At 46.6% G+C, this 23,562-nt stretch overlaps 1 protein-coding gene across 1 annotated transcript in view; it reads left to right on the top strand.

Moving 5' to 3' along the window:
* The first annotated feature begins 2,154 nt into the window (after positions 1-2,154).
* The window catches only part of CEMIP (cell migration inducing hyaluronidase 1), a 52,903-nt gene continuing 31,495 nt past the window's right edge, over positions 2,155-23,562 (top strand). The window contains exons 1-10 of the mRNA XM_054387861.1: positions 2,155-2,230; positions 5,041-5,193; positions 5,870-6,008; positions 6,766-7,002; positions 7,356-7,535; positions 11,603-11,673; positions 12,752-12,847; positions 13,479-13,600; positions 15,770-15,911; positions 16,676-16,867. Of these exons, the coding sequence (XP_054243836.1) occupies positions 2,155-2,230; positions 5,041-5,193; positions 5,870-6,008; positions 6,766-7,002; positions 7,356-7,535; positions 11,603-11,673; positions 12,752-12,847; positions 13,479-13,600; positions 15,770-15,911; positions 16,676-16,867 (1,408 nt within the window). The remainder of the gene's footprint in view (positions 2,231-5,040; positions 5,194-5,869; positions 6,009-6,765; positions 7,003-7,355; positions 7,536-11,602; positions 11,674-12,751; positions 12,848-13,478; positions 13,601-15,769; positions 15,912-16,675; positions 16,868-23,562) is intronic.

Here is a 23,562-nt window from a genome sequence, read left to right as displayed (position 1 = left end):
TGTGAGCAGGGAAGCAGCCCCTGGTCAGCAATGGGGATTTAGAAAACCAGAAGCTGTTTTGCACAGCCTGATGGTAAGTACTGTGCAGCTCTTGGTTCTAAAGAAAGCAAAGGCTCTGCAATTTCTTAGACTAATTTCCTACCCTTTTGCTACAGGTTACTGTCACAAAGAAGATCATGAGCTAGATGAGCAGAGATGCTCCTCTGAGCTTTTCATGGGCCAGAACATGCTACCTACAAAGCTACAGGAAAGCAACTGCATGCCATTACTGTCAAAAAAAGCAAACCCTTATTTTTGTTCCTGTGAACTCTTCTATCATCTGAGTGTGTTTTATGACCACCACCTTAGCAGCTGGATTCTGGCTTTCTGCAGCACTAGCACACAGCTGTGCCCACGCTGGAAGAGGCATTGCTCATCTGCAAGCACCATCCTGTGGTATTACCACTGGTTTAGTTTTTCCTCTCTCATTACAGCAGAGTGTAGTGACTGGGTTTGCAGGTTAGGCTGTGTAACAGTCACTAGTAAATCCTGACATTGTAATGGTGACTGCTGTGCTTTGATAATAATTTTAATAATGATAATAATGTTCCTGGCTTAAGCCCTGGCTTGCCAAAGGGTGATGGTGAATGCTGTTAAAATGTCAGCCACCTGCAGCCTGGTTGTGGTACAAATTCCATGGTGCCAGTGTTGCTCTCTGATGATGTGTACCATTCAAAGTCACACTTACTAAGTGCATTCCTCTTCTCTGAAGTTCTGGAACAGCATTTCAGCACCTGATGGACTGCAGCAAGCCCTGAGCCTAGGCTGTCTCAGAGCTCACGGCTGTCAAATACCCTGCACCAAAGCAAGCCAACACTTTCCTGCTGGAGTATGTCCTGACAAATCTATTCCAATGCTGTTTTCAATACACTCATTGAAGGAGGTGTGGTTTGTACACATCATTGTACTTGGAGCTCTATCTATCACTTGATGGGAAGTGTTCTGCATACCTACACAGTAAAATTTGCTCCAGACTGAATGCTGGCTTCTCGTGTGCCTTTTTTTCTTGTTTATCTTTGGTTTCCCTTAACAAGGGTTAGAAAGCTGAGGTGGGTTTGCCATAAAGAAGTAGGACACCCACCCTGGAGGATTTTTCTCTTGCTGTTTCTGTGCCTGGCTGAGCTGTTGAGCTGTGTGCGGTTGTCCTCTGCCACTGTGGTGAGGTGACACGACAGCTACCAAGAGATTCCTTCCATAGTGCTCAGATGCTGGCTGACATGATCAAACCTAATGGCTCCAAGGCCTAGCAGGGAATTGTAAGCAGTGCCTCATGAATACAGAGTGGGTGTCCTTGCCTCGGTGTCAGTACCTGTGTCAATAACTTGTCGTGAGCAGGGGGCACAGCTGCGGAATCGATCACTGGCGGCTAGGCAGGATCACACGAGTGCTGACTTTGACTTTCAGGATGCTGCCTGTTTGTGTTTGTTTTGTTTTGTTTTTTTTTTTTCTGGGGACTGGACTGGCTACTGAAAAAGGAAACAGTAGACAGACTGGTTTCAAAAGCAGGTTTTGGGTTTGCAAGAACATTCTAGGCTGGTGCAGTAAATGGACCATCTTGGGTCTGAAACCTCAGAAACTGCACAGTTCAGATTTGGAGTGCAGCTTCACCAGTGCCACCAGCAAGGTGTGGGTAGTGTGGGGGGACAGAGCTGCCAGGGGAAGGTCACTTTGTGAAACCTTGTCACTGTGCAGAGACCTTTTCTGTCGTCTTTCGTTACTTTTGTGCACGTTTGGATATGCAGCCCTGGAGAGCAGTGACGCTGGATGTGTTTGTGCTGCATTCCTAAGGAGGTTTTAGTTACATCTGGTGGTTGCTTTCTGAGCATCTATTGGAATTCCCAAGTGGGTTTGTCCTAAACCAAACAGAGGGTGAGGAGCTGCCAGTGGTTTCTTGCTCGACTCAGGCTGGTCCTGAAGCCTGTGAAGGTGTTCTCAGCCACAGAGCTGACTGAGAGGGGAAGTGCTCTGTCAGAAAGCTGGATATCACTTTTTTCCCTGCAGTGAATGTTTTCTGCATGAGCTGGAAGGAAAAGAAAAGGGAAAAAAAATAGAGTGACATTTGCTTGATGTTCTTTCTTCACAGGAAACCATCCAGAGAATTAAAAATCCTGAAGAATGGCTCTGCCTGCCTCCAAGTATCTGGCTGGAAATGTCATTTGTCTTCTGTTTGTAATCTCTTCTGTCAGCACAGGTAGGTTTTCCTGCTGTGGGGGGAAAAGGGCCTGGTTTGTCCCACTGTTTGCAAATAAAGGCATTGCTGGGTTAGATTGAGCAGCTTTTTAGTCCTCTTCATAGAGGAAGAGTCAAAGATAGAGTGAGAAATTCGGGAGAGAAGCAGTTCTCTGATGTGCCAAAGACTGGAATTGATGAGCAGGTGCAAGCACCCTCAGGAATCCCTCAGGCTCTGCCATGCCTTCTTAGAGCAAACCCACAGCCAACAAAGTGCCACAAAGAGCCAACAAAGGAGAGAGCTGTGGGTGTGGGTGGTGAAGTTGAGCGTTTATGCTGCATTGCCCAGATGTGGATAGCAAAAAAGCTTTGGAGTGGGACATGCCTGCCCTTTGGGTTTTGTCTCTTCCAAGCAGCCCTTTTCCCAAGCAGCTAGGGAGGGGGGGAAAAGGGAGTCTGGACATACACATTCTAAATCCAGCTAATTTAGGGCTTGTGTTTGTTTCAAACCAAGAGACCATATGTCTTTAGCCCACACACTGCAGTTGTGTGGAGCAACCGTTGGTTGCCATGCTCAGTCCCGTTTTGGTGAAGAAGCAAAGCATTCAGTTAATTCCTTGTGCTGGGTACAACTTGCACTCTTATTTAAAAAATTACAATGAGAGTAACAATCCAAGCTGGTAAAGGAGCCTGGACCAGCTGGCAGAAGATGCTCAGCCCTCTGGTGCCCTTGGTATGGCAGATGCAGTTGATGTGCATGGTTCCTGCTCTCTGGTACAAAGCAATTAATGAGATTGGGAATTGGGGTCCTTTGTTCTGGATTGTGCTGGCTTTGGCTGGTTGGCATCCCAAACATCAGAATGCATTCCTCCTGATTTCCCCTTAGGCTTCACTCTCTCCTTCTCTAAGTAATGAATTTGAGGGACACAAGTCATCTTTTGAGACTGCAGGAAGATCTTCTGGGCACTAGCATAATAAAGTGGATGGAAAAATGAGCAAGGTTTTATCTTGGCCACTTAATTTACCTGATAAAATGAAACCTCTGCATTTGAATTGATTCTTTTGATTTTATTAAGCTCCTTAATAGGAGCAAATTTTTCTGTTATCCTCGCTCCACTGGAAAGAACAGCTCATTTTTAGCAGTGTGTTGTCAGTGTGTCTATTGGAACATCTCTTTACAATGCAAATCCCATCTCCTGCCTGAAAGAGTTACTGTTTTGCAACTCCTAGCAATGCTCTCTGTCTTCTGGTAGGAACCCAGGAGCTCCTTGTTCTCCTCAATTACTGTAAACCAGAAAAAGTGCCTCTGATGTTACTGCCACGCTTCCAGTGGCACAGGTGGTACCAAAATCAGGTCCTGGGTGTTTATCAGTGTCTCAGTTGTTCTCGGGTGGATTATTACCCCCTCTGGATATGGAAAAGGTTTACAGAGAGCCAGAGCCCCTTGCTTACCTTGGATGGCTGGTATTGAATGAGCCCCTGGAGACATTAAGGCCCTGCCTGGTCCAGTTCTATTGTTCTAAAGACATGAAGCTGGTAGAGGAATCTGAGAGAAAACTGCATGCAGATGGAAAGATTTTGTTTCTGTTGTTGTGGAATGACAGATATCTCTCAAGTTTCTCAGGGCCAGCACACAACAGCTTGCAGTGAACTGCACCACTGCTGGGACGTGGCTCTGTGCATGGATTCCCACCATTGTCCTTTCCACTAACTGCATGCATTAGTAGTTGTGGGGCAAAACCTGCCCTGCTTTGCTGTAAGTGCGTGCCAGAGACACAGCCATGCTGAAGTCAAGGTGTTTAGCCCATGTCCTATTGATTTGTGGATCCTGTAGTTTTCCTATGGTGGTTTTGTTTTAATGGATACAAATTAGGCACCTGGTGAGAGCTCCCAACCCATTCTGATGGCAAAAAGCTCATTGTCCAAAATTCCACTGACCTCAGCTTCCTAGGATTAGAAAGGTTTCTACCCTCAGAAAATATGCATCACACATGGAGTTCTCTTACAGTTTTGCTGATTAGAGCAAGATGTGAGGCTCACATATCGAAAGAGATTCCATCAGGGAAATATTTTATCTTAAGTAAATACCTACAACATGAGACTCTGGGACCTGGCGTGAGAGCCCTTTAGGCTACCATGGCATGGCAGTCAGAAATTAAATCTGTGTGTGAAACCTGGTGATGTGTGAACCCAAAGGGAATGAATCCCTCTTGTTTTTGCCTGGAAATGTCAGGAGCCCAGAGTCTCCCTCTTGTGATATTCCTGTACTCCCCCTGTTACTGAGTGGACTGGGAATTCCTTGGTGCTGGCTGTTTTTGTGGTTGGTTGGGGCCTCTCACTTTCCATCTCCAGTGCAAACGCAGTGTGCAAACATAGTTTTAGAGCAGACAAAGCTTTTCAATCCTCATAAGTATTTGGGGGTCATTTCTAAAGGTAGCAGTTGTTTGATCCTTTCATCACCATCCTCCCTGGGCTTGTGCAAGGCTTTGTGTGGATGGTAGGAAGGGAGCTGGGTGTCCCTGCAGGAAGGGCTCGGTCACAGCCTCTTCTCGGTAGCTTTCTGCACTCTGCATCCCTCGCAAGGCTCCTTTGCATCAGGCTGCACTGTGTTTTTCCATGCCTCCAGAAAACAGAACCCCACACAGCTCAAACTCTTGTTTGTTTTCTTTTGGTCATGACCCACATGTACCCTGCTGCTCTGAGATCTTGCTGTGTTCCAGGAAGTCAGCAAAGGGGAGTGCTGAGAACGATACTGTAAAGATGCCCAGATATGGAGCTTTTTGTTTTGCACCAAAGAAGCACTGATTGTCTTCACTCTTCATCTCTAACCAGCAGAAGCAGCACTTGCATGTCCTGACAAGGATCCAGAGTTAGAAGACTGGAACCCAGGTCACAATGAAGAAAACCACATTGAAATTCGTAATAGCAGGAAGCTCCTCCTGTCTTCTTCTGCGACTGTCCACTCCATCCACATCACTGATGGAGGTAAAACGTGCTGGTGGCAAGGCTGGGTGGAGTGTCCTTTCCACTGGGTCTGTTTAAATCTCTTCATCTCGTGCTGGGAGAGCTTCCTGCTTCTTGCTGAGAACTGGATGGCTACTGGACTAGCACAGCTTTAATTCAGTACAAGTGTGGGTGGGAGCTGAGATGCTATCAGTACCTCAGCCATTAGAAACAAACTATTTGGTGTGCTTTCAGGAGAATTCACAAAAGCAGCTCAGTGTACTCATGAGTTCTCCTTCTGTGATGTGCTTCAAAAACATTTCTTTACAAAGTCATTGTCCTGATAACATTCTGCTGCAGTTGCTGTGTTCTCAGGATCTCAGGACAGGGCAGATGCATATGTGCCTCTGTCCCTAAGGACAGAGTCATGGTGCTGCTGGTGGCTGCTAGCATGAAGAGCTTTTATTCATCTTACCTCTGAGCTTCTGTCTCAGTTTGTAAGAAATTCTCTTCCACACAACCCTTAATCACGTTCTTCAGGAACTGTGCTGAATAAACCACGCAATGCCTCAGGACTTACACTGAGCTGCTTTGGGGTGAGCAGGCAGGACTTTTCAAAAGCTGAGATGAGAGCCCAGCACTGGCTCAGCACAGTGGCATCACAACCCCTGCTGAGCTGCTGTGTGTCAAACCAAGTGTCACAACCCTTCCTGCCTAGGCAAACTGGTCCTGAAGGATGCTGTGCAGCCGCTCGTCCTGCGCACCAGGCACATCCTCATCGAGGACGGCGGAGAGCTGCACATCGGCAGCGAGACCTGCCCCTACCGAGGCCATGTGGCTATCATCCTCTATGGGAGGTACGTCTGCATGATGAAATACTGTCTCAGAACTGCTCAGGATCCCTCTTCCACAACAGGGAACAAAAATGCTCCTTCCAGTGAGATTTTTCGAAGATACACTTGTCAGCAGTACTCGGTGCAAAGTTCAGTGGCTTTGGAAGCAATTTAAATGGCCCACCAAAAACTCATGTAGTTTTCGTCATGGTTTTCAGATCCTCCTGGGAGATGAACACTGGGTTGTTTGGGCATGCACCTTGCCACCATTCAGGCTGATTTTCCAGAACAGACTTAAAACCTGAGGAATTCTTCTATTCTGAAACTTCTCCTCCCTAAACACCACTTCTTTCTGCCTGAGAGTGGTGAGCCAAAGGACAATACATTTGTGTCTTGCAGACCGCTACAGGACCTCTTAGAATTTCAAGGGTGCCAAACTGATATTTAACAACCACTAGACCTCCTGGTTAGGGTCCTGACTTGCTCTAGAACTCAAAACCACAAAGGTGCCATTCTGCCTTTCCTTCTTTCCTCCTCTGGCTTGATGATAATGAGCAGACCACAGCTGATCTATGCTCAGTTGCTGCTGGTCTTCAGCAGTTACTTTAGATCATCTCTTTTCTGTACAATGAGGGCAGCTGCTGGCTCTTAAGTTACTTGAGAGAAGAGCATTGCAAATCATGACACTTGTCTCATTTGGCCATGGCAGAACAAGGAGAGAGGCTCCTTGAGTGCCAGATACAAACCCTAAACTGGTTCCTTTCCTCCCTCCCTGCTGCAGAGCGGATGACGGCAGCCAGCCCAATCCCTACTTTGGGCAAAAGTATCTTGGAGTAAGTAAGGGTGGCACTCTTGAGATCCACGGAAAGAAAAAGCTGTCCTGGACTTTCTTAAACAAGACTCTTCATCCTGGTGGCATGGAAGAAGGCGGATATTACTTTGAAAGGAGCTGGGGCCATCGAGGTGTCATTGTCCATGTGATTGACCCAAAGACAGGAGCCGTTGTCCATTCCGATCGGTGAGTGACTGCAGCTCTCTGGATGTGAGCACCTTTGGGACCATGCTGGGGACAGCAGCTGAGCAAGCTCAGAAACACATTTTAGCATCCTCTTCAAACGTACAATTCTTCCTAGATCACCAAAGAGTGAGTAACGTCACTGCCTTGCTGTGCTGTCAGCTGGAGTTTAACCAGTCTGGCTTGACAGACCTCCCGCCCCCGATACACCCTGCTAGAGAAGTGCTTTTTGGCACGGCATAGCATCATTAAACGATACAGGAGAGTCATTGCTTTGAGCACTGGCTCTTCAGAGCCTGCAGCTGCAGTCAATGGTCACTGAAGTCAATGGTTGTGGGGGGTTTTTCTCCCTCTAGGTTTGATACCTACCGAGCAAAGGAGGAGAGCATGCGCCTCGCCCAGTACTTGGGCAGAGTTGCTAGCGGCATGATCCTGGCGGTTGCAGTGAACGATGAAGGATCTAGAAATTTGGATGACTCGGCCAGGAAAGCAATGACCAAACTGGGCAGCAAGCATTTCCTCCACCTTGGCTTTAGGTATGTGCCAGTCCTGCCAGTTCTCCCAGCACAGAGGCTTTATTATGCTTCTGAGATGTCCAAATAATTCCGCTCTTTCAAAGGCACAAAGCTCTTTCACATGGGAAAAAGGGAGGAAAAAAAAAAAAAAAGAGGGAAACTTCTCCATGTGAAGTTTCAGCAGTTAATTAGATAGATTCAGATGCACTCAGTGCCTATATTGGGTATTTTTATTAGCAGATTGAGAAACAGCACATGATTCACATTAGAAAAAGATGGTTTCCCAAGATACTGTTCCCACAAGTTATTTATACCAATTTGTTTTGAAGCCATCCCCCAAAGATTTAAGCAGCACATCTCCACACACAGAGTGGATCCAATGGGCTGAGCACTAAGGAGGGCACAGCAATAGCTGTGTGGCCCTGGCTGAATCCATCTGGACACAGACATTGTACTCTGCAGCTTCTCCACTAGGTACTCAGGGACTTGTGCAGCACAGAACTTAGCAATCATGAATTTCTGCTGTGGACTGTAAATACTTCTGTGGCCAATACAGTGTCTATGTTGGCACATGCCCTGCTGAAAATATTTGCTATTTACCCAACTGCAGCCATTATATTTTTTTGCGTTTATCTGAATTTATGGAGGCTTTTTTTGAAGAGGCACCAGGAGGGTCACTACAGAACACACACAGAAAATAAATGTGTGGTGAGAAGTGATTCAATGCAGCAGTCTGTGGGAACAGGCAAGTGTCAGCTGGATACATTCAGATGGAGTAAGGTGTGGGGTGGTTGATCCTACAGGTGGCTGGAGAGGGACTTCTCGTAAGGGTGTCTAGATACAGGACAAGAGGGAATGGTTTGAAGCTGAGGGAGTGCAGGGTTAGACTGGGTCTGAGGAAGAAGTTCTTCAGTAGGAGGGTGGTGAGACTCTGGAATAGAGAGGCTCTGGCTGCCTCCCCCCTGGGGGTGTCCAAGGCCAGGCTGGGTGAGGCATTGAGCAGCTGAGTCTAGTTGAGAAGTGTCCCTGCCCATGGTGAGGAGGTTGGAGTAGGTGATCTCTGAGGTTCCTTTCAAACTGAGCCATTCTATGACGAAGAGATTGTGTCAAATATTAGAGTCTCTTGTGCACCAGGTAATGCATTTGAAGGAATCAACCAAGGCTGCAGAAAGAGTCTCCAAACCCAGACTGTCTCCATCAGTGTAGAGCTTGCTTTCAATACCCACACCCCATGTTAAACCTCAGTATCCTGCTGGGTTTCTTTTCACAGACTGAAACTAGGGAAACAGAAAAAGAGTTTTGAGCCTTCTGCTTCTTTTTCCAGTTGTGCAACAGGAAGGGTTTGATGGGTTTTGCATATGTTTATGAAAGTAAATTGCACTTAATGTTTTTAGGCTGCTGTGGTGTTTTAATGTGAGTTTCTCATCTTTGCCATAAATGCTTTTAATGGAAGTACCACAGAAATTCATCCATGAAGTATGACTTTAACCACTGCCATTGTTTGCAGTCACAAAGCTAATCCTTGCTGTGCTGTGCTCTGAAATCTCACAATGTTTTATTTACAAATATATTTAGAAATGTATTAGTTTATAGTAAAAGGGACTCTGTGGGTACCATGAAGTGGCAGCAGTTGGTCAATATTGCCTCCCACCAGCACAGTGCTGTGGAAAACACCTGCATTTTGGGGTGTTTTTAGGAATGCTCTCAGCATTAAAGTTCATCACCTTTCAGAAAACCCCCACTGCCTGGATGTCTGGGATCAGCTTCACAGAGGCAGTGAGAGGGCAGAATGGAAGGCAGCAGCTTTGTCAGGTGCCTCCAAGCTTTTATCCTTATGCAACCCAAAGTGGTGCTTGGCTCTAGTGTAATAAGACTTAGACCCCCTGGGTTACACTTCAGACATGTCTGCAGCTGTGCCTGGGGATACACCTGGCAGGTACAAACCCTGCTTGGAGGGGTTTGGGGAGATCTTGCAAAAAATCTCTTCAGAATGAGAAAATGACACACAGAGGTCTGGGCTCTAACCTGCGTGACAGAGGGAGGCTCTGACAGAGGAGAGATTTTTCTTTCCATCACACCCACGGCTGTGCTCTCCCTGTGGTGGGTTAGATATGGACAAACCCCTGACTGTCTCCAGCTGCTCCATATTCAACCAGATCAAAAAACTGTGCAGCTGCCCTTGCTGCAGCAAAGCTGATGAGCAATGCTGATTTACCCTGTGCTCCTGGCATCTCTTTCAGTTGCCTGTTTGCTGAGTCCAGAAGGTTAGGAATGAGTGGAAAGTCTTGCATTCCTCCTCTATTGTTGGCCTTTTGAAAAGGGAGCTTACTCTTTAAGTGAGAGCTTTTATTATTTTTTTCCCCCCCTTCTACTAATAAATGAAAAGAAAGCCTTTCTGCACTCGATGACATGGTGATTCTCTTTGGAATTCCACCCAAATATCACTGGTTTGGCTCTGGACTTCCTGGTCCCTTCATTTCGTATAGCCCAAACAGATTGCATGTGTCCTTAGGTGTCAGGCTTGGCTGACTTGAACACTATTTTTAGAGAGTAAAATAACTGGGAGAAACAAATACTTTAACATATTAAATGGGGCCAAGCCTTGAGTTGCAGAATTAGCTGCTTATTCTTGAGGTTATTTTTGCAATTATTTTTGGTCCATCCTCTTTTTTTTTTTTTTTTTTTGTCATTTGCTTTGAATTTGCTGACCAAAAATTAAAAGTCTATCTTGCCTGCTGAGTGATCAAGTGTCCTTCCTGCCCCCATCCCCTGCTCTCCCTGGATGGAGATCACAGCCCAGCAGTGCCTTCAGCAGTTGGCACCCAGGCAAGTTTTCCAGCAGGAGCATCTGGCTCCCTGGCAGGCTCCCCAGGCAGTTGTGCTGGCAGCTCCTGCTGAGCCCAGCCTATGCTTGAGCTGAGGACGTGCCAGTGGGACTGGCCTCCCTCTGAGGATTCATGTCCAGTGTGTACATAGGGCCTTGGCATGGCATGGCACACACCAGTGCTCACCCAGCTCCTCTGCTGCCACCCCCAAAGCCCATGCTGTGAGCCCCAGCAAGCCCAGCTCTGGCAGCAGTGACCTGTGTGTGTTTCAGAGGCTGTCTGCTCACGCTTGCTTTGGAGCTCCAGCAGTGCTTTACAACCAACTTACATCAGCAGATGGCAAACGTCTGGTGACCTGCAAGGCTCAAGGGTGAATCCTGATGCAGTCGAAATCCCTGGGTATTTATACCTGTAGACATGGTTTCACCTATGGGACAGTTTGCTGACTTCAGGTGACAGTCTGCCCACCACCCTAAAAGGATGTTTTATTGTGCTGTTAGTCATTAAGAGCAGATATGTCTGGAATTCTACTCTGGAGATCAAACTCCTCCCTCCTGAGCCCTGCTAATCCGATTCGCTTCCAAGGCTGGGAGGCACTTCAGTCTGCCTCCATCCCTTACTCACTCATGGGGTCCTTCTCCAGTGTTGCTGATAGATATTCAATGTACTCCACCCATAGCCATCAGGCTATAATGAAATTGCCTCTGACACAGGATCACATTTGAATAGTTTGGGCTCAGAAACCTTTGTCCCTGTTCAGTGTTCACACTGAGGAACCTGGGCATGCAGAGACTACCTAGCATTTGTTATTGTCCATTGCCATCCAGTCTGTCATGAGAAATTCTCCTGGGTCTCTCCAAAGACAGTTGTGACACAGGAGGTGTCAGCAGGAGTCGATTTGTTTAAGCAGGAGTGGTTGCTTTCCATGTCTTTTGGTGCATGTGCACACTCACAACCAAAAGCAAGACTTTCAGGCTCCCCCAGGAGCTGCCAGTGCTCCTAGGCTCTGGCACACAAACCTCTTTAAACACTCATTTAAAAGAGAAATAGAGGTGTCTCGAGTGGGGATTTGTCTTTGGATTTCTTTCTCTTGTGATATATTTATTGAAGCACTGCAGACTGGTAGTTTTGATTTTAGCTGAGGTGCCCGTCACACTGATCAGACTGTTGGAGTGTGGTGCCTCTGAGAGGTGCAAGAACGTTGGGCTGTGCAGAATATCCATCTCATACAGGACATGAGCATTTCTCATTTTCATTTTCCAGGCACCCCTGGAGTTTTATTACTGTTAAAGGAAATCCCTCCTCTTCTGTTGAAGACCACATTGAATATCAAGGTAATCCATGCACAAAATGCTGGCTTGACTTTAGCTCTGGAAGCTAGTGGAGTTATGGCTGAGATTAACTTGGTCAGTGGTGTTTCCAGCTGACTCTGCATCTCATTGAAGCTTTGAGCAGCAGATGGTTAGATGTATTTAATTGAATTCTCTCTCTAGATATTACTTCTTTCCTGAAGAAGCTAAGTGGAATACAACCTCTAGGTTATCCAAACCCTGAGATAACTGGTGAGAGACCCTGCACCAGTGTAAATCCATTGAACTCCATGAGCTCAGATACTGCCTCTCTTAGACACAAAGCTATGGAACAAATCCAGTCCACACCAGCTGAAACTGTAATCAGTGTAGCCTGCATTGATAGCCTCAAACACTCCTGCAAAACCATTTTCTTGCAAGCTGAAGGCTTTTGAGCTTGTGTGTTTTCATGCCATTTTCAAGAACCACTAACAACATGGCAATGTCAAAGGAGAATGGATTACACACCACTGGGAGTTTTCTCCCTCCCCTCCTTGTTCTGAAGATTTTCCCTCCTGATTGTCCAAGCAGTTATAAAAATGCCTGAAGCCTTATTCCAAGACCAGTACATTTTTCTGGAAGCTGTGCAGGGCTTTTAGCAGACATGCAAACACACACACACATGGACCAGTACCTTTTCAGTTCTGAGTTCTATCAGCTGAGAGGGGATCTCATCAATGTGTACAAACATCTGAGGGGTGGCTGTGGAGTGGAGGGGGCCAGGCTCTTTTCAGTGGTGTGCAGTAATAAGACAAGAAACAACAGGTACAAGCTTGAACATAGAAGATTTCACCTCAACATGAGGGGAAACTTCTTTACAGGGAGGGTGACAGAGCCCTGGAACAGGCTGCCCAGAGAGGTTGTGGAGTCTCCTTCTCTGGAGACTTTCAAAACCCACCTGGATGCATTCCTGTGCAGACCACGCTGGGTGATCCTGCTCTGGCAGGGGTGTTGGACCTGGTGATCTCTGGAGGTCCCTTCCAACCTCTAAATTTAGAGTACATTAGCACTGTGATATTGTGAACTGCGTTCACTGACTTTACCGATGTTTGGTTTTTCACAGACCACAGAGGATCAGCTGTGGCCAAAGTATTCAAACTGTTTGAGGCTGAGAATGGAGAACACTTTAACGTCTCTTCAACTAGTGAGTGGGTTCAAGGTAAGAGGTTTGTGTGTCATTTGGCTTGGTGGCAGACAGCTGACCAAGAGGGTGAACCATCCCTTTTGTGACAATGCTTTTCCATTTGGGGGGAGTGGCCTTGCTAGCTGCTATTTACATCACCACTAACCCAAGTAAGGAACACGCAGAGATTCTTTCCACGGTTGTTTCCAGGTCTCTCTGAATAACTGGGAGCCTTTTTCCTTTCCTGCACTGGGTATGAAATTCCATCTCTTGTGATCTAAGAGATCACACACAGCCTCTGACTCCTTCTGACTGCACAGTCATCACGTCGGTGTTTCAGACAACACACAGGAACTGGCTGTAACCTGATCTGAAGATCAGAGAAGGCAGCTAAGGAGGACACAGCCCCACAGCCCATGCCTGTTAATAATGCTCATTCTGGGTGCTCCAATTATGCAGCTTTTAATAACTCAGCCCTGCCATGCCTGGTGACACTTCACAGTTTCATTAAAAGTGGCTGACAGACTTGGCAGGAAGAGGCAGGAATCAAATCATCAGTGAAGAAACCTGTGAATGATACCTGAGACCATCTTCTGCTTTCTGCATCTCTGCTGCCTTCATTAAGCCTGACTTTCAAATGCCTCCTCTTGTTTGCACTTGTCTCCAGATGTAGAATGGACAGAATGGTTTGAGAAGCCTGACAAAGCGAGACCTAAGGACATGGAGAAGCTTTCTGCCTTCAAAGCTGCTCATCCTGATAAGATCTGTAGGCACCCCATTGACATCCAGGTAGGATACCCTACCACCCACTCCAGAGGGGCAGGTCCTCTCTGGGCTGACACTGAACCTCCACCAGGGACTGTTTTTGTTTCTGAATAAAAGGCACTGATGATTTTCCTGCTGTAGTACATAACCCACAAGATCAGGTATACAGTTTTGTATCATTCTCAGACAAAATTTATAGAGCTGAGCTCCTTTCGGTAAATTCTGGCTTCTGGCATGAAAAGAAATGCAGCTGGGGCTACAGACAGCACAGATGCTATCAGGAGCTGTGGTTCTCTGTTGGAGGATTAAAAAGGAAAAACACATTAAAATGTCAAAGTTTTTAAATGGTTCTGGGATGGACCCTACCTAAAAAATTACTGACAAGCTGTAATGAGATGGTAAAGCTTCCAGCTGGGGTAGCTTATCAGGAATATCAGAGAGCTTGCAGCCATTTCTTGAAGTCAGTTGTTTTTTTGTCCCATGGAATGATATTTGAATTCTGTTTGGGGCTAAGCATGACAATTATGCCATCAGGCCAGCATGCAGAGGAGAAACCATTTACATTTCCTGAGATTGCAAAAGCCTCCTGAAGGACAAAACCAAAACAGTCAAAAGTGAAGGTTTTTTTGCATCTGTTCCCCCTGTACTTTATCTGTCTACCTGGTATAACAACCACAGCAGAAGCACTGGCTAGCAAAAGACAATAAAATATTGATATCTGTGTGAGGCTGGACTCAAGGTTGCTGTGTACCCTGAGCCAGTGAAGTTGTCCTTCTGCACAAGAATGAGGCTATTGAAGTGACTGGGAATGCTGACAGTGTGAGTGAAAGTTTCCAGGGCTAGATGTTATAAAGGATCTTCTCTTGAACAGAAAGGAAAAACCTGCCCTCTAATCTTCTGCCAGGTCTTCTTAGCAAACCCACATTCATGTCTGCTGCTGTATTAGAAGCAACAGCTCAGTTCCAAGCAGAGGTGAGGTGTTTGTTATGACACAGCCCCTTCCAGCACGTGTGCTGAAAGGGGAACCAGGGAGATGTTCTTCTCTTCCAGAAAAACCTTTCCTCTCTTCTCTTAAATGACAGTTGCTTTTCCCCCATGTATTTTTTAAGGTGAAACAACATTTTTCAGTTTATCCTGCAGATCTTAGAGCACCTCCTCAGGCAGTGTAGTCTGGTGTTGCTCACTGCTTTCATAACATCACATTGATTTATAGCAGCTGGCCTGCTCCAGCTGTGCTACGCAGAAGGAAACTGGAGAGATGCTGAATAGAAAGGAAGTGTGGCACAGCCAGAGGCACATTGTTTCAGCTGCCAGTGCCAATCTGCACATGGCAGTGGGGTGTGTGCATTAATTAGGATGGTCTGCATGAGTGAGAAAACCAGGATCAGCCCCTTCATGGAGAGGTGGCTTCCCTGCTGGTACCTTGTTGAAGCGCAGGTGAGATTTGGGCTGCCCAGTGCAATGCATTGCATTTTTGTGGAAAGCTCAAGAGAACTGCAGGCTCTAGAGCCAGACTGTGGAATTTAGCATCACCCTGAGAGGTCATGCTCCAGGAGGAGCACAGGAGGGGCTACACATCATGCTGCCTTTTGGCATGAGACAGCCTTTTTTCTCAAGGCAGCTTTACAGGATGGTACTTGCATGTGAGAAAAGGCCACCTCTGCTAGTTCCAGTTGGAGCACTGGCAGCAGCTGTGCATTTTCCTTAGAGAGACTGACCTGACCCATGCAAAGAGCAAACAAGACCCCCACCTCTTTTTCTGCAAGGTTCAGACATAGCCTAGCCACAAGCAATGAAATGAGTTCAGTGAAGAGGTTTAAAACCATGAGTTCATTTGGGTGCAGAGGTGGGTGTTCACTGTACGTGTCTGCCCTCAAACCAATGGGCAGAGAAAATTGAGGGCACCAAGGCAGATGTTAGCAAAGCTCAGAATGCAGTTCCCCAAGAAAGTTATGTGGCCTTAATATAGACAGGGGAGAAAGGCATGCCCACAGCAATAATTTGTGCAGCTGAGGACAGAACAGCTGTCTGAGCACCCACTGCACTGCCAGCTGGAGAGCACAGAACAGTCACAGTGGTTTGCTATCCGCTGTTGCACATCACCCAAAGCAAAGCAAGAGCCTCTTCTGGTGCCAACAGCACTTTGGTGAAATCCCTTCACCTCAAGATGGTGTATTTCTATTCTCATTCCAGGCAATGACTCTTGATGGAGCTAATTTAACAACAGAGGTTTTCTACAAGAGTGGCCATGATTACAGGTTTCTGTGCCACGGCAAGGACCAGACGGGCGAGGGCTGCCAGAACTACCGAGTTCGGTTCCTGTGTGGCAGATCTGGTAGGTGCCAGGCCAGGGAGAAGCAGAAATACTTTCTTCCAATGGCTGCCTCTTGGTTGGTGCAAGAACAACTTGAGTAATTCCCCAGGCTGAGACTTCAGCTGGGCTACTGACACGAACACAGATAAAAAGGCAGAGATTTATCTCAGGAAGAATTCCTGATCGCTGACAGACACAGCAGGGTGGGGTCTCAAAACCCAGCAAAGCCTTGGCCAGGCCCTTCCTGTGAATACCTTGTCTTGTGCTAAAGCATTTTGGGATGTGTTGGGATTAGTCCATCACACATCAGCTTGCAAAGACAACAGATCTTGACAGCAATGCTTTATTTGGTAGGTATGAATTCCAGTGCCGCAGTCCCCAGACAGGTCGGTAGGACTTTTCGGCACTCAGCTGGCAGGAAAAGAAGGGTGAAGCCTTGTTTTGGTGGAAAAAACAGTCATTATGTTAAAGACCACTTGGCTGCTGCAAATAACAGTGCCCAGCACCCACAAGTGCTGCTGCTGCTAAGTGGGTGTGGTGAAAATGAGCCACTAAGAGCTACGTTTAAATTTAGTCCTGGAGTTAGTGGAAAATCCACCTGCCTGCAACTAGAGGAAAACACTTCCTTGTTTGTTCCTTTCCCAAACCAAAGTCAGTAAAAGTCACAGTTGGAAGAGTTAACTATTTTCTGTTGCATGAGGAATGATCAGTGGTGTTCCAGGACACGCACACACAAAATCCTGATAAGATTAGGTGAATTCTCCACCCTTTGTTTGGCTTTTCAGTGAAACCAAAGCTCACGGTAACCATTGACACCAATGTGAACAGCACAGTCCTGAATCTGGTGGATGATGTGAGCTCATGGGAGCCAGGAGACAGGCTGGTGGTTGCAAGCACTGACTACTCCATGTACCAAGCAGAGGAGTTCCAAGTACTGCCGTGCAAAGCCTGCAGGCCCACCCAGGTGAAGGTAGCAGGTAAGGTGTTCCTCTTGGCATTCTGGTGTGGCAGTTCCCAAACCTGCCATTTGTGCCAAGGTGACTCCATGAAGAGCTGCAGAGCTGAAAGACTCCTGAATTTGATGGCTGGTGCTTAGATGCTTTGGGAAAGCCTATTCTTTTAGTGCTTGATAGTCATCAAACTTGTCTCTGATTCCTTTTTGCCTTCCCTTTGCATAGCTGACTCCATGGTCTGTGCCCAAGCATGCTATTGAACAGCTGTCATTATGTAATAGGGACAGATGTGGGCCCTGTAGTGGAAAAGTTCAGGTTTAGATAACTGTGTTGGCAAATGTTTGGCTTGCTGGAAAGCAGGATCTGAGCACAGCTGAGCTGAAGAGTGAGCTCAGGCAGGAGGAGCCCAGGACAGACTGTAAGGCTGTGAGGTAACAGCTGTGGTTCTGAGGCACTTATGGTTAGCAAAAACTGTAACTGTACAGGCTAGAAGAATTGCTTTGTGCCACTGCAGCTACTGCTCCTCATTTGTTGCATTGCTTAGAGTTGAGGCAGGAACCAAATGACATGGCCAGTGAGCTGTCCCGTGCCACAGTGCTGGGGGAGATGGAGTTGATGGGTTCCTGCTTGAGTTAGCCTGAGCAGGGGAGGAGGAAGATTTGCAGAGCCACAGCATTTTTTCTTGAAGGTGACTAGCTTGAATCCAGAACAAATTGCATTTGATCAAATGACATTGTAGTGCCATGATTGTAAGGTGGCCTTCCAGTACTGAGTCCAATTAAGTAGTATCTGAGCATGAGGAAGCACTAACCAGTACCAGTATGAGCACGAAAGTGATGTCCAGAGTGGGAGACTTGAGTCTGTCAAGTTGTCTTTCCCTTCAAGAGCTGTACTGTGGCACATTGATAAGCAAAGCATGCACATACCATGAGCTGCCTCTTCTGTCAACAGAAGAGGAATTTCTCATTTCTATAATATACAAAACCAAAACTGGCTTCCTCCTTCCTGGGGGTGTCCAAGGCCAGGCTGGATGAGGCCTTGAGCAGCTGAGTCTAGTTGAGAGGTGGGGAGGTTGGAGTAGGTGATCTCTGAGGTCCTTTCCAACCTGAGCCATTCTGTGATCCTATGGTTATTTTACAATATAAAAGGATGTCCTAACTGAGGCTGTGTTTCAAAGGCAGAATCTGCCTGGTGGCATGGCAAACCATGCATGTTACTTTCTTTGCCTTACACTCTGGCACTTGTTCTAGGCAGAGGTTTTGTCTGCATTTACAGTAAGATCATTCTGAGAAACCATGAGGGCACTTGGAACACCCAATGCCCTGGGGACTTTGCTCAGTTCTTTGAAATTAGCTACTTGACCATGATCCCTGATGCAACCTCTTCTGGAAGGTACAAATACACTTCCTTTGGCAACTGCCTCCCCACAGAGCTCCAGCCATTCGTTGTTGGGTGACTCAAAAGAGGGATATTCATCAAGCCAAGAAAAATGTTATTCACAGTTTGAATGTATCACAGTCTTATGACTTAAAATGAGTAGAACTTTCAAAGAAGAGACATTTCCAAGTAGAATATTTCTCTTGAGCAACTTTTGAGCTCTTGGGAAAAACTGTACCAGACTAGTCTGATACAAGTCCCATCATGAAGATGATCTTGGAAGATGGTCAGTAAAAATAAAGATGACATAGGAATATCTCTCTTAGGCTTCCCATAATCAAATGGGTCTGCAAAAATCATGTAGTCACATTTATTTTCTACCAAAAATGGCAACTAAGTTAGTTTAAGGAAATAAACAGAGGGTTAAAAGAGCAAAAAAAGTTCATGTGAATTTCAAAGAAAGAAGTGGTGGAAACACTTGTTAAAGCAATTATGCTCTTGGTCTCTCATTACTCTTTAGGAGAATTAGGACATTCCTTTTATTACCACAAATTACATGAGCACCAAGGCCAAAGTCTGCCCTTCCATCCAGGCAGTTCCATTGACGTCAGTGGGATTTCACTGATTATATAAATCAAGGCAAAATCTGGTTCAGCAATAAAATTCACATCCAACTTTCTTGTCACAAAAGCACACTCACACTACCCAGAAAAACCCCCAAAAATAAATAAAGGAATCTTCCTGATTCTGAGTTCAATCTAGATGACATAAAACCTGAGCAAGTCTCAGATGTCCTCTGTCTTTAGGAACCAGCAGATCCCTGAGCTGCTCTGTGCCCAGCCACAGTATAACCTCATCCACTGGCCTGTGCCATGACATGCAGTTAGCTGGAGTAAGGACAACTAATGAGCCAGGATCTCAGTGCTTCTTTCCCTCCAAGGCACCTGCAGCTGTCTGCAGCCAGCACAGCCCTGCCTGCGCTCTGCCTGCCCTGCCAGGTGGGCAGCAGTGCGGTTTGCAGGTGTGCTCATCGCTGCAGGAGGCAAAGAGCTTGCACTGAAATCTGTGCACAAGGCAGGCATGTACAGATCCATGGCCCCGTGGTCAGGTGCTGACTGTGGTGAAACTTACTGGGATGCAATTAATTACCTGTGAGGCTTCTGTTAAATAAGGCTCCATTAGTCCCCGGGGCTCACCAAACGCCGTGTGAGGGGGAAACGACTGATGGAGAGCAAGCACCTCAGGAGAGCTGGCTCCAGCCTTAGCACAGCTGGACAGCCCCTGTGCCCAAGGGGTTGTGCTGGGCTCCTCATTGTGTGCAGAAGATGTTCATCATCAAGGTCTGCTTTCCTTTGGCTAGGTGAGGCAGGCAAGGCTGCTTGGCTCCTTCCAAGGAAAGACTTCCACACAGACACGTTTCCACACGGGGGCTCAGGGATGTCATTTGCAATAAGGAGAAGGACTTAATTCTCCTAAGAGATTCAATTTACCAGCTGAGCATTCCAGAACTCTGCCCTTCGAAGGACACATGATAAAACCGTTCCTACCCATGATGGTTTATTTTCCTTTTAATATTTTTTTCCCCTTTCCAATTATTTTTTAATGGATCCTAAATGTCAGGTCCAAATTACTTAAGAGTCTCTTTGTTTAAAAAGAGGTAGAAGACCTCTGCTTTGTGGACAGACAATTTGGTGTGGCAGCCGCTTGGCATACCAAGGTTTAATTATAATTGGTGCTGTCACTGTTTAATAATATTTTAATAGACATGGTTTAGTGTGTTGTGCCAAAGAAGTCAAACTCATTAGTGAGCTCAAGTCCTAGCTGTATTCTTTACTTGCTAGCAATGGATTGATTAGAGGCTGATCTTTTCAAAACAGCATGGGAGCATTACTACTCGATTGCCATCTGGATCTGGAAGGATTTAATTGCCTAACTTGTGGCCTTCTGGAAATCTCAGTGTAGAAAGTGAGGGAGGCAGCCAGGTGCTGCTCCTGTGCACTCCTTTCCTGGAGTCTGGTGGCAAAGCTGTGGCTCCCAGGAGCAAGTGTGGCTTGCAGGAGGACTCAGCTCTGCAGGTCCTGCTCCCAGTCAAATGGTTGCTCATATAAAGGGAACTTTTTCTCCCCTTGCCTCCTTTGTTTAGCTTTCTTTTTCACTTGTCATTTTTGTGCCTAGATTATTTTCTCTGTGGGAACAGATGAAAACTGTTTGATGTTTCAGTTTCACAAGGTCTGGGGAGGGAAGACAGTACAGGACAGAGGGAGGAGGAAGGAAGGAAGGAAGGGCTGTGGTGTTATGATAGAAGTGGATAGTAGGAAAGCTCAAGTATTTTGTCTATTTTCCCTGGGAAAGAAGTCTTATCTGCATCTTGGTTGCTCTGTATGAAGTTACTACTAATGCTGATAAGTTTCAGCATGGAACAAAAAAAATGAAATGCTCTTTTGTGCTCCTCTATGCTCTTGATAAAGCAAGATAAAGCTATTTGTGCCTGGCATAATTACTCCAGTGATCCCACATGCTGGTGAATCCATGATTAGAAACACACATATCTGAAACCTTGCTTACTGGGTTGCAAATACTAGAGAGAGATGAAGTTTACTGTGATCTTGTCCATGCAGGGAACTTGGAGTTAAAAATGTAAGTTCATAGGCATCTGACAGCTTCACAGGCTGTGTCAGCACTCATCCGGTGCTGTAAGGATGGGAGAAGTTACTCTGCTATTAAAATTCAGATAGTTTTAGAGATTTTGGTGGTGGTTCTGTTTCAAAGCTGGCATCGTTTTGGCTGCAACTTGCCAGAAGCTCTTTTTTAAGGCAAGCTTGATGCTTGAGTCCCGGGCAGGAAAACAGCCCTTTCTAACAGCCTTCCAGAGCTCTTCTACCTCTGGGCATGGCCTAGAGCAAGAGTTGACAGAAACATACTCAAGTTTATGTAGTAGTTCAGAAGGGTTGACTTTGGACCTCATTGAAATAAGGATCTGATCTATTTGTTTACCAAACCTGCCTGATCTTCCTATCCCAGCTGCAAGAACTTACATGTCAGGTTAAGGAGAGGGAAAACCTGGAAAGTCAGAGAGGGAAAACCTAACATTTACAGCAGCATTTCAGCAGACTGCCAAGTAGCTGCTTCAGGAAGAGGGCATGGGGGTGGGACAGGAGTGGGCTTAGGAAAGAATGACACTGCCCCTGGATTAAAACACTCAGAGATCTTGCAGGAAGCTCTCAGTGCTCAGTTAATGGCAGTGTGATGCACTGCCCTCAGTGCACATCAGCCCTCCTGTGGCACCTGTGCAGCAGGAAGAGCCTCTGGGAGCAGCCTTGGAGCTAACCAGCTGCAGAGGCTTCAATCCAGCATGGTTTCAGCACACACTGAACCATACCAGAGTGAACTGAAGGGTCCTTACACTCTCCAACAGAAGGTGTGTTGCTGACTTGTGGGACACTCTACAGTGGCTTGAGGGAGAAAAGGGCTGAGTGGCTCTAGCAGGTTGAGTGACTCAGCAGAAAACTGCTCCAAGCAGGCTTCATCACCTCTGAACTCCTTATAAAGTTTTGTCCATTTTGTCTTTTTACTAGAAACTTCATTTTCCATGTCAAAATCATGGATTTGAGGAATATTCATTCACTCAGACACCAAGTGGTGCTGCATGACTCAAGAAGCTGGGCAGCTCACCCTGATTGTGCTGCATGGCACCTACTGGCTTGTGGCTTAGGATGGCAACAGCAAAACCCCATCAAGATAATTCAGAATAATGAGGATTTGACAGGATGCCTGTGTGAACATCTGTGGGTTATTAAACATAAGCAAGAGGGGCATTGCCACCAGTGCTGACAAATGTTTGGCAAAAATGCTAAATCTGACAGGGTTGGCATCTGCAATGAGCTGCCCTGGTTTTAAGGATGCCCCTGAAGGGTTCTCTGTCACTCACACTGTGAGTTGGACAAAAAGGTTTGTGCTTAGCTCTTCCTTTAAAAACTGTTGTTTAGGCAACATTAAAAGACCATGAGGGAGAAGGTCTTAGCCTTAGAGAGAACAAAAGAGAGGGGAAAAAAAAACAAAACCCAACCCAACACCATAATTCAGGATCATCATAGCTCCAGTTTATTTTCACCAAACCCAGACCTCCAGGTGATTGTTTCACTTCTGCCAGAGAGATTTAGCAGTTTGTGTCATCTACAGCCAAAGCCTTCAGGAAGATGCCTGGCTGTACCTGGGAGGTTTTCAGAGACTCACCAGAGCTGAGCACTCTTCCACAGGTGTAGCAGCTGAAATAGTTTTAAATTTCCACCCTTCCTGGGTTTGGTAAGACCTGAGAGCCAGGTTTGATGGCCAGGTTCAAGTATGGGAGCTTGTCTGGTGCTTGGTACAGCTTGCAGAGACTCTGCTTTGGATTATTCTGTTGACATGAGCGTGCCCTTGCTTAGAGGGTCATCTCTGTTTGCTTTTATGTATCCTTTGTTTCAGTGATAACTGTGTCCTTACCAATGATTGGGGACTTCAGTAGTCACTATCTTGAGCAATAAGCATGGGAATGTGCTCATATTTTTGCCTAATCAAAACTTCTACCAGGCAAGGCCACACATTAAGGAAACTGTCCTTGTGAATTTTGCTAGCTGGAGGCACTGATGTGCCAAATACAGAGTGTTTGTCCATCACACAGACCTCTTGTGGGGACACATAATCTGTGTCACTGCAAGCCTGGCTCGCTGGCAGGGCAATGTCTGTCTGTGAGGGATGCATCAAGCCCAAAAGAGGAGATGACAAATGAGTGACCCCTGGGGTTGGTAGCAGTTGGGCAGCCACAGGCATTGGCTTTGATGCTGAAGCAGCAGACAGGTTTCTCCCACGTTCAAAGCACAGGGTTGCCTTTTTTTGGTATCAAACCACTTCAGTGGTGGTTTGCAGACCCCTGGTTTGGGTTTGCCTATGATCAGTGCTCAGGGTCTTAGATGTTGTGGCTGCTCTCTGGGCAGGCTCTGTGTGCTGGCTGTGAGCAGCAGCTTAACCTCACACTTGTGGCTCTGCTGAGTGAGACTTTCCTGCTCCCATGTGAGCTCACTCACCACGGAGCAGCCTTTCTTGAGGTTTGTTCCTGCCCATCACTAAACAGTGGCTCCCTGGAGGTGCCACGGGTCTGTAAATGCTCAACACAGTGCTCCAGCCACATGGGAAGTGCCTGGGGCTGGAGTGCAGATTCCCAGCAGGCATTTACAGCACTTGAGGGCTCCTGTGCCAGGTTCTGTCTCCCAGAGCCGTTTCAGGAGCATGGCCCCACTGCCATGTGGGGAGCTTGAATTTCTGGAGGCCTTGAGGAGGGGGTTGTTTTTCAAAGCTCTGTTAAA

The sequence above is a fragment of the Indicator indicator genome, chromosome 16, assembly GCF_027791375.1.
Source record: "Indicator indicator isolate 239-I01 chromosome 16, UM_Iind_1.1, whole genome shotgun sequence".
Taxonomy (NCBI): domain Eukaryota; kingdom Metazoa; phylum Chordata; class Aves; order Piciformes; family Indicatoridae; genus Indicator; species Indicator indicator.
Note: the sequence above shows the minus strand (reverse complement) of the source record. Positions and strands in the feature narration are given on the sequence as shown.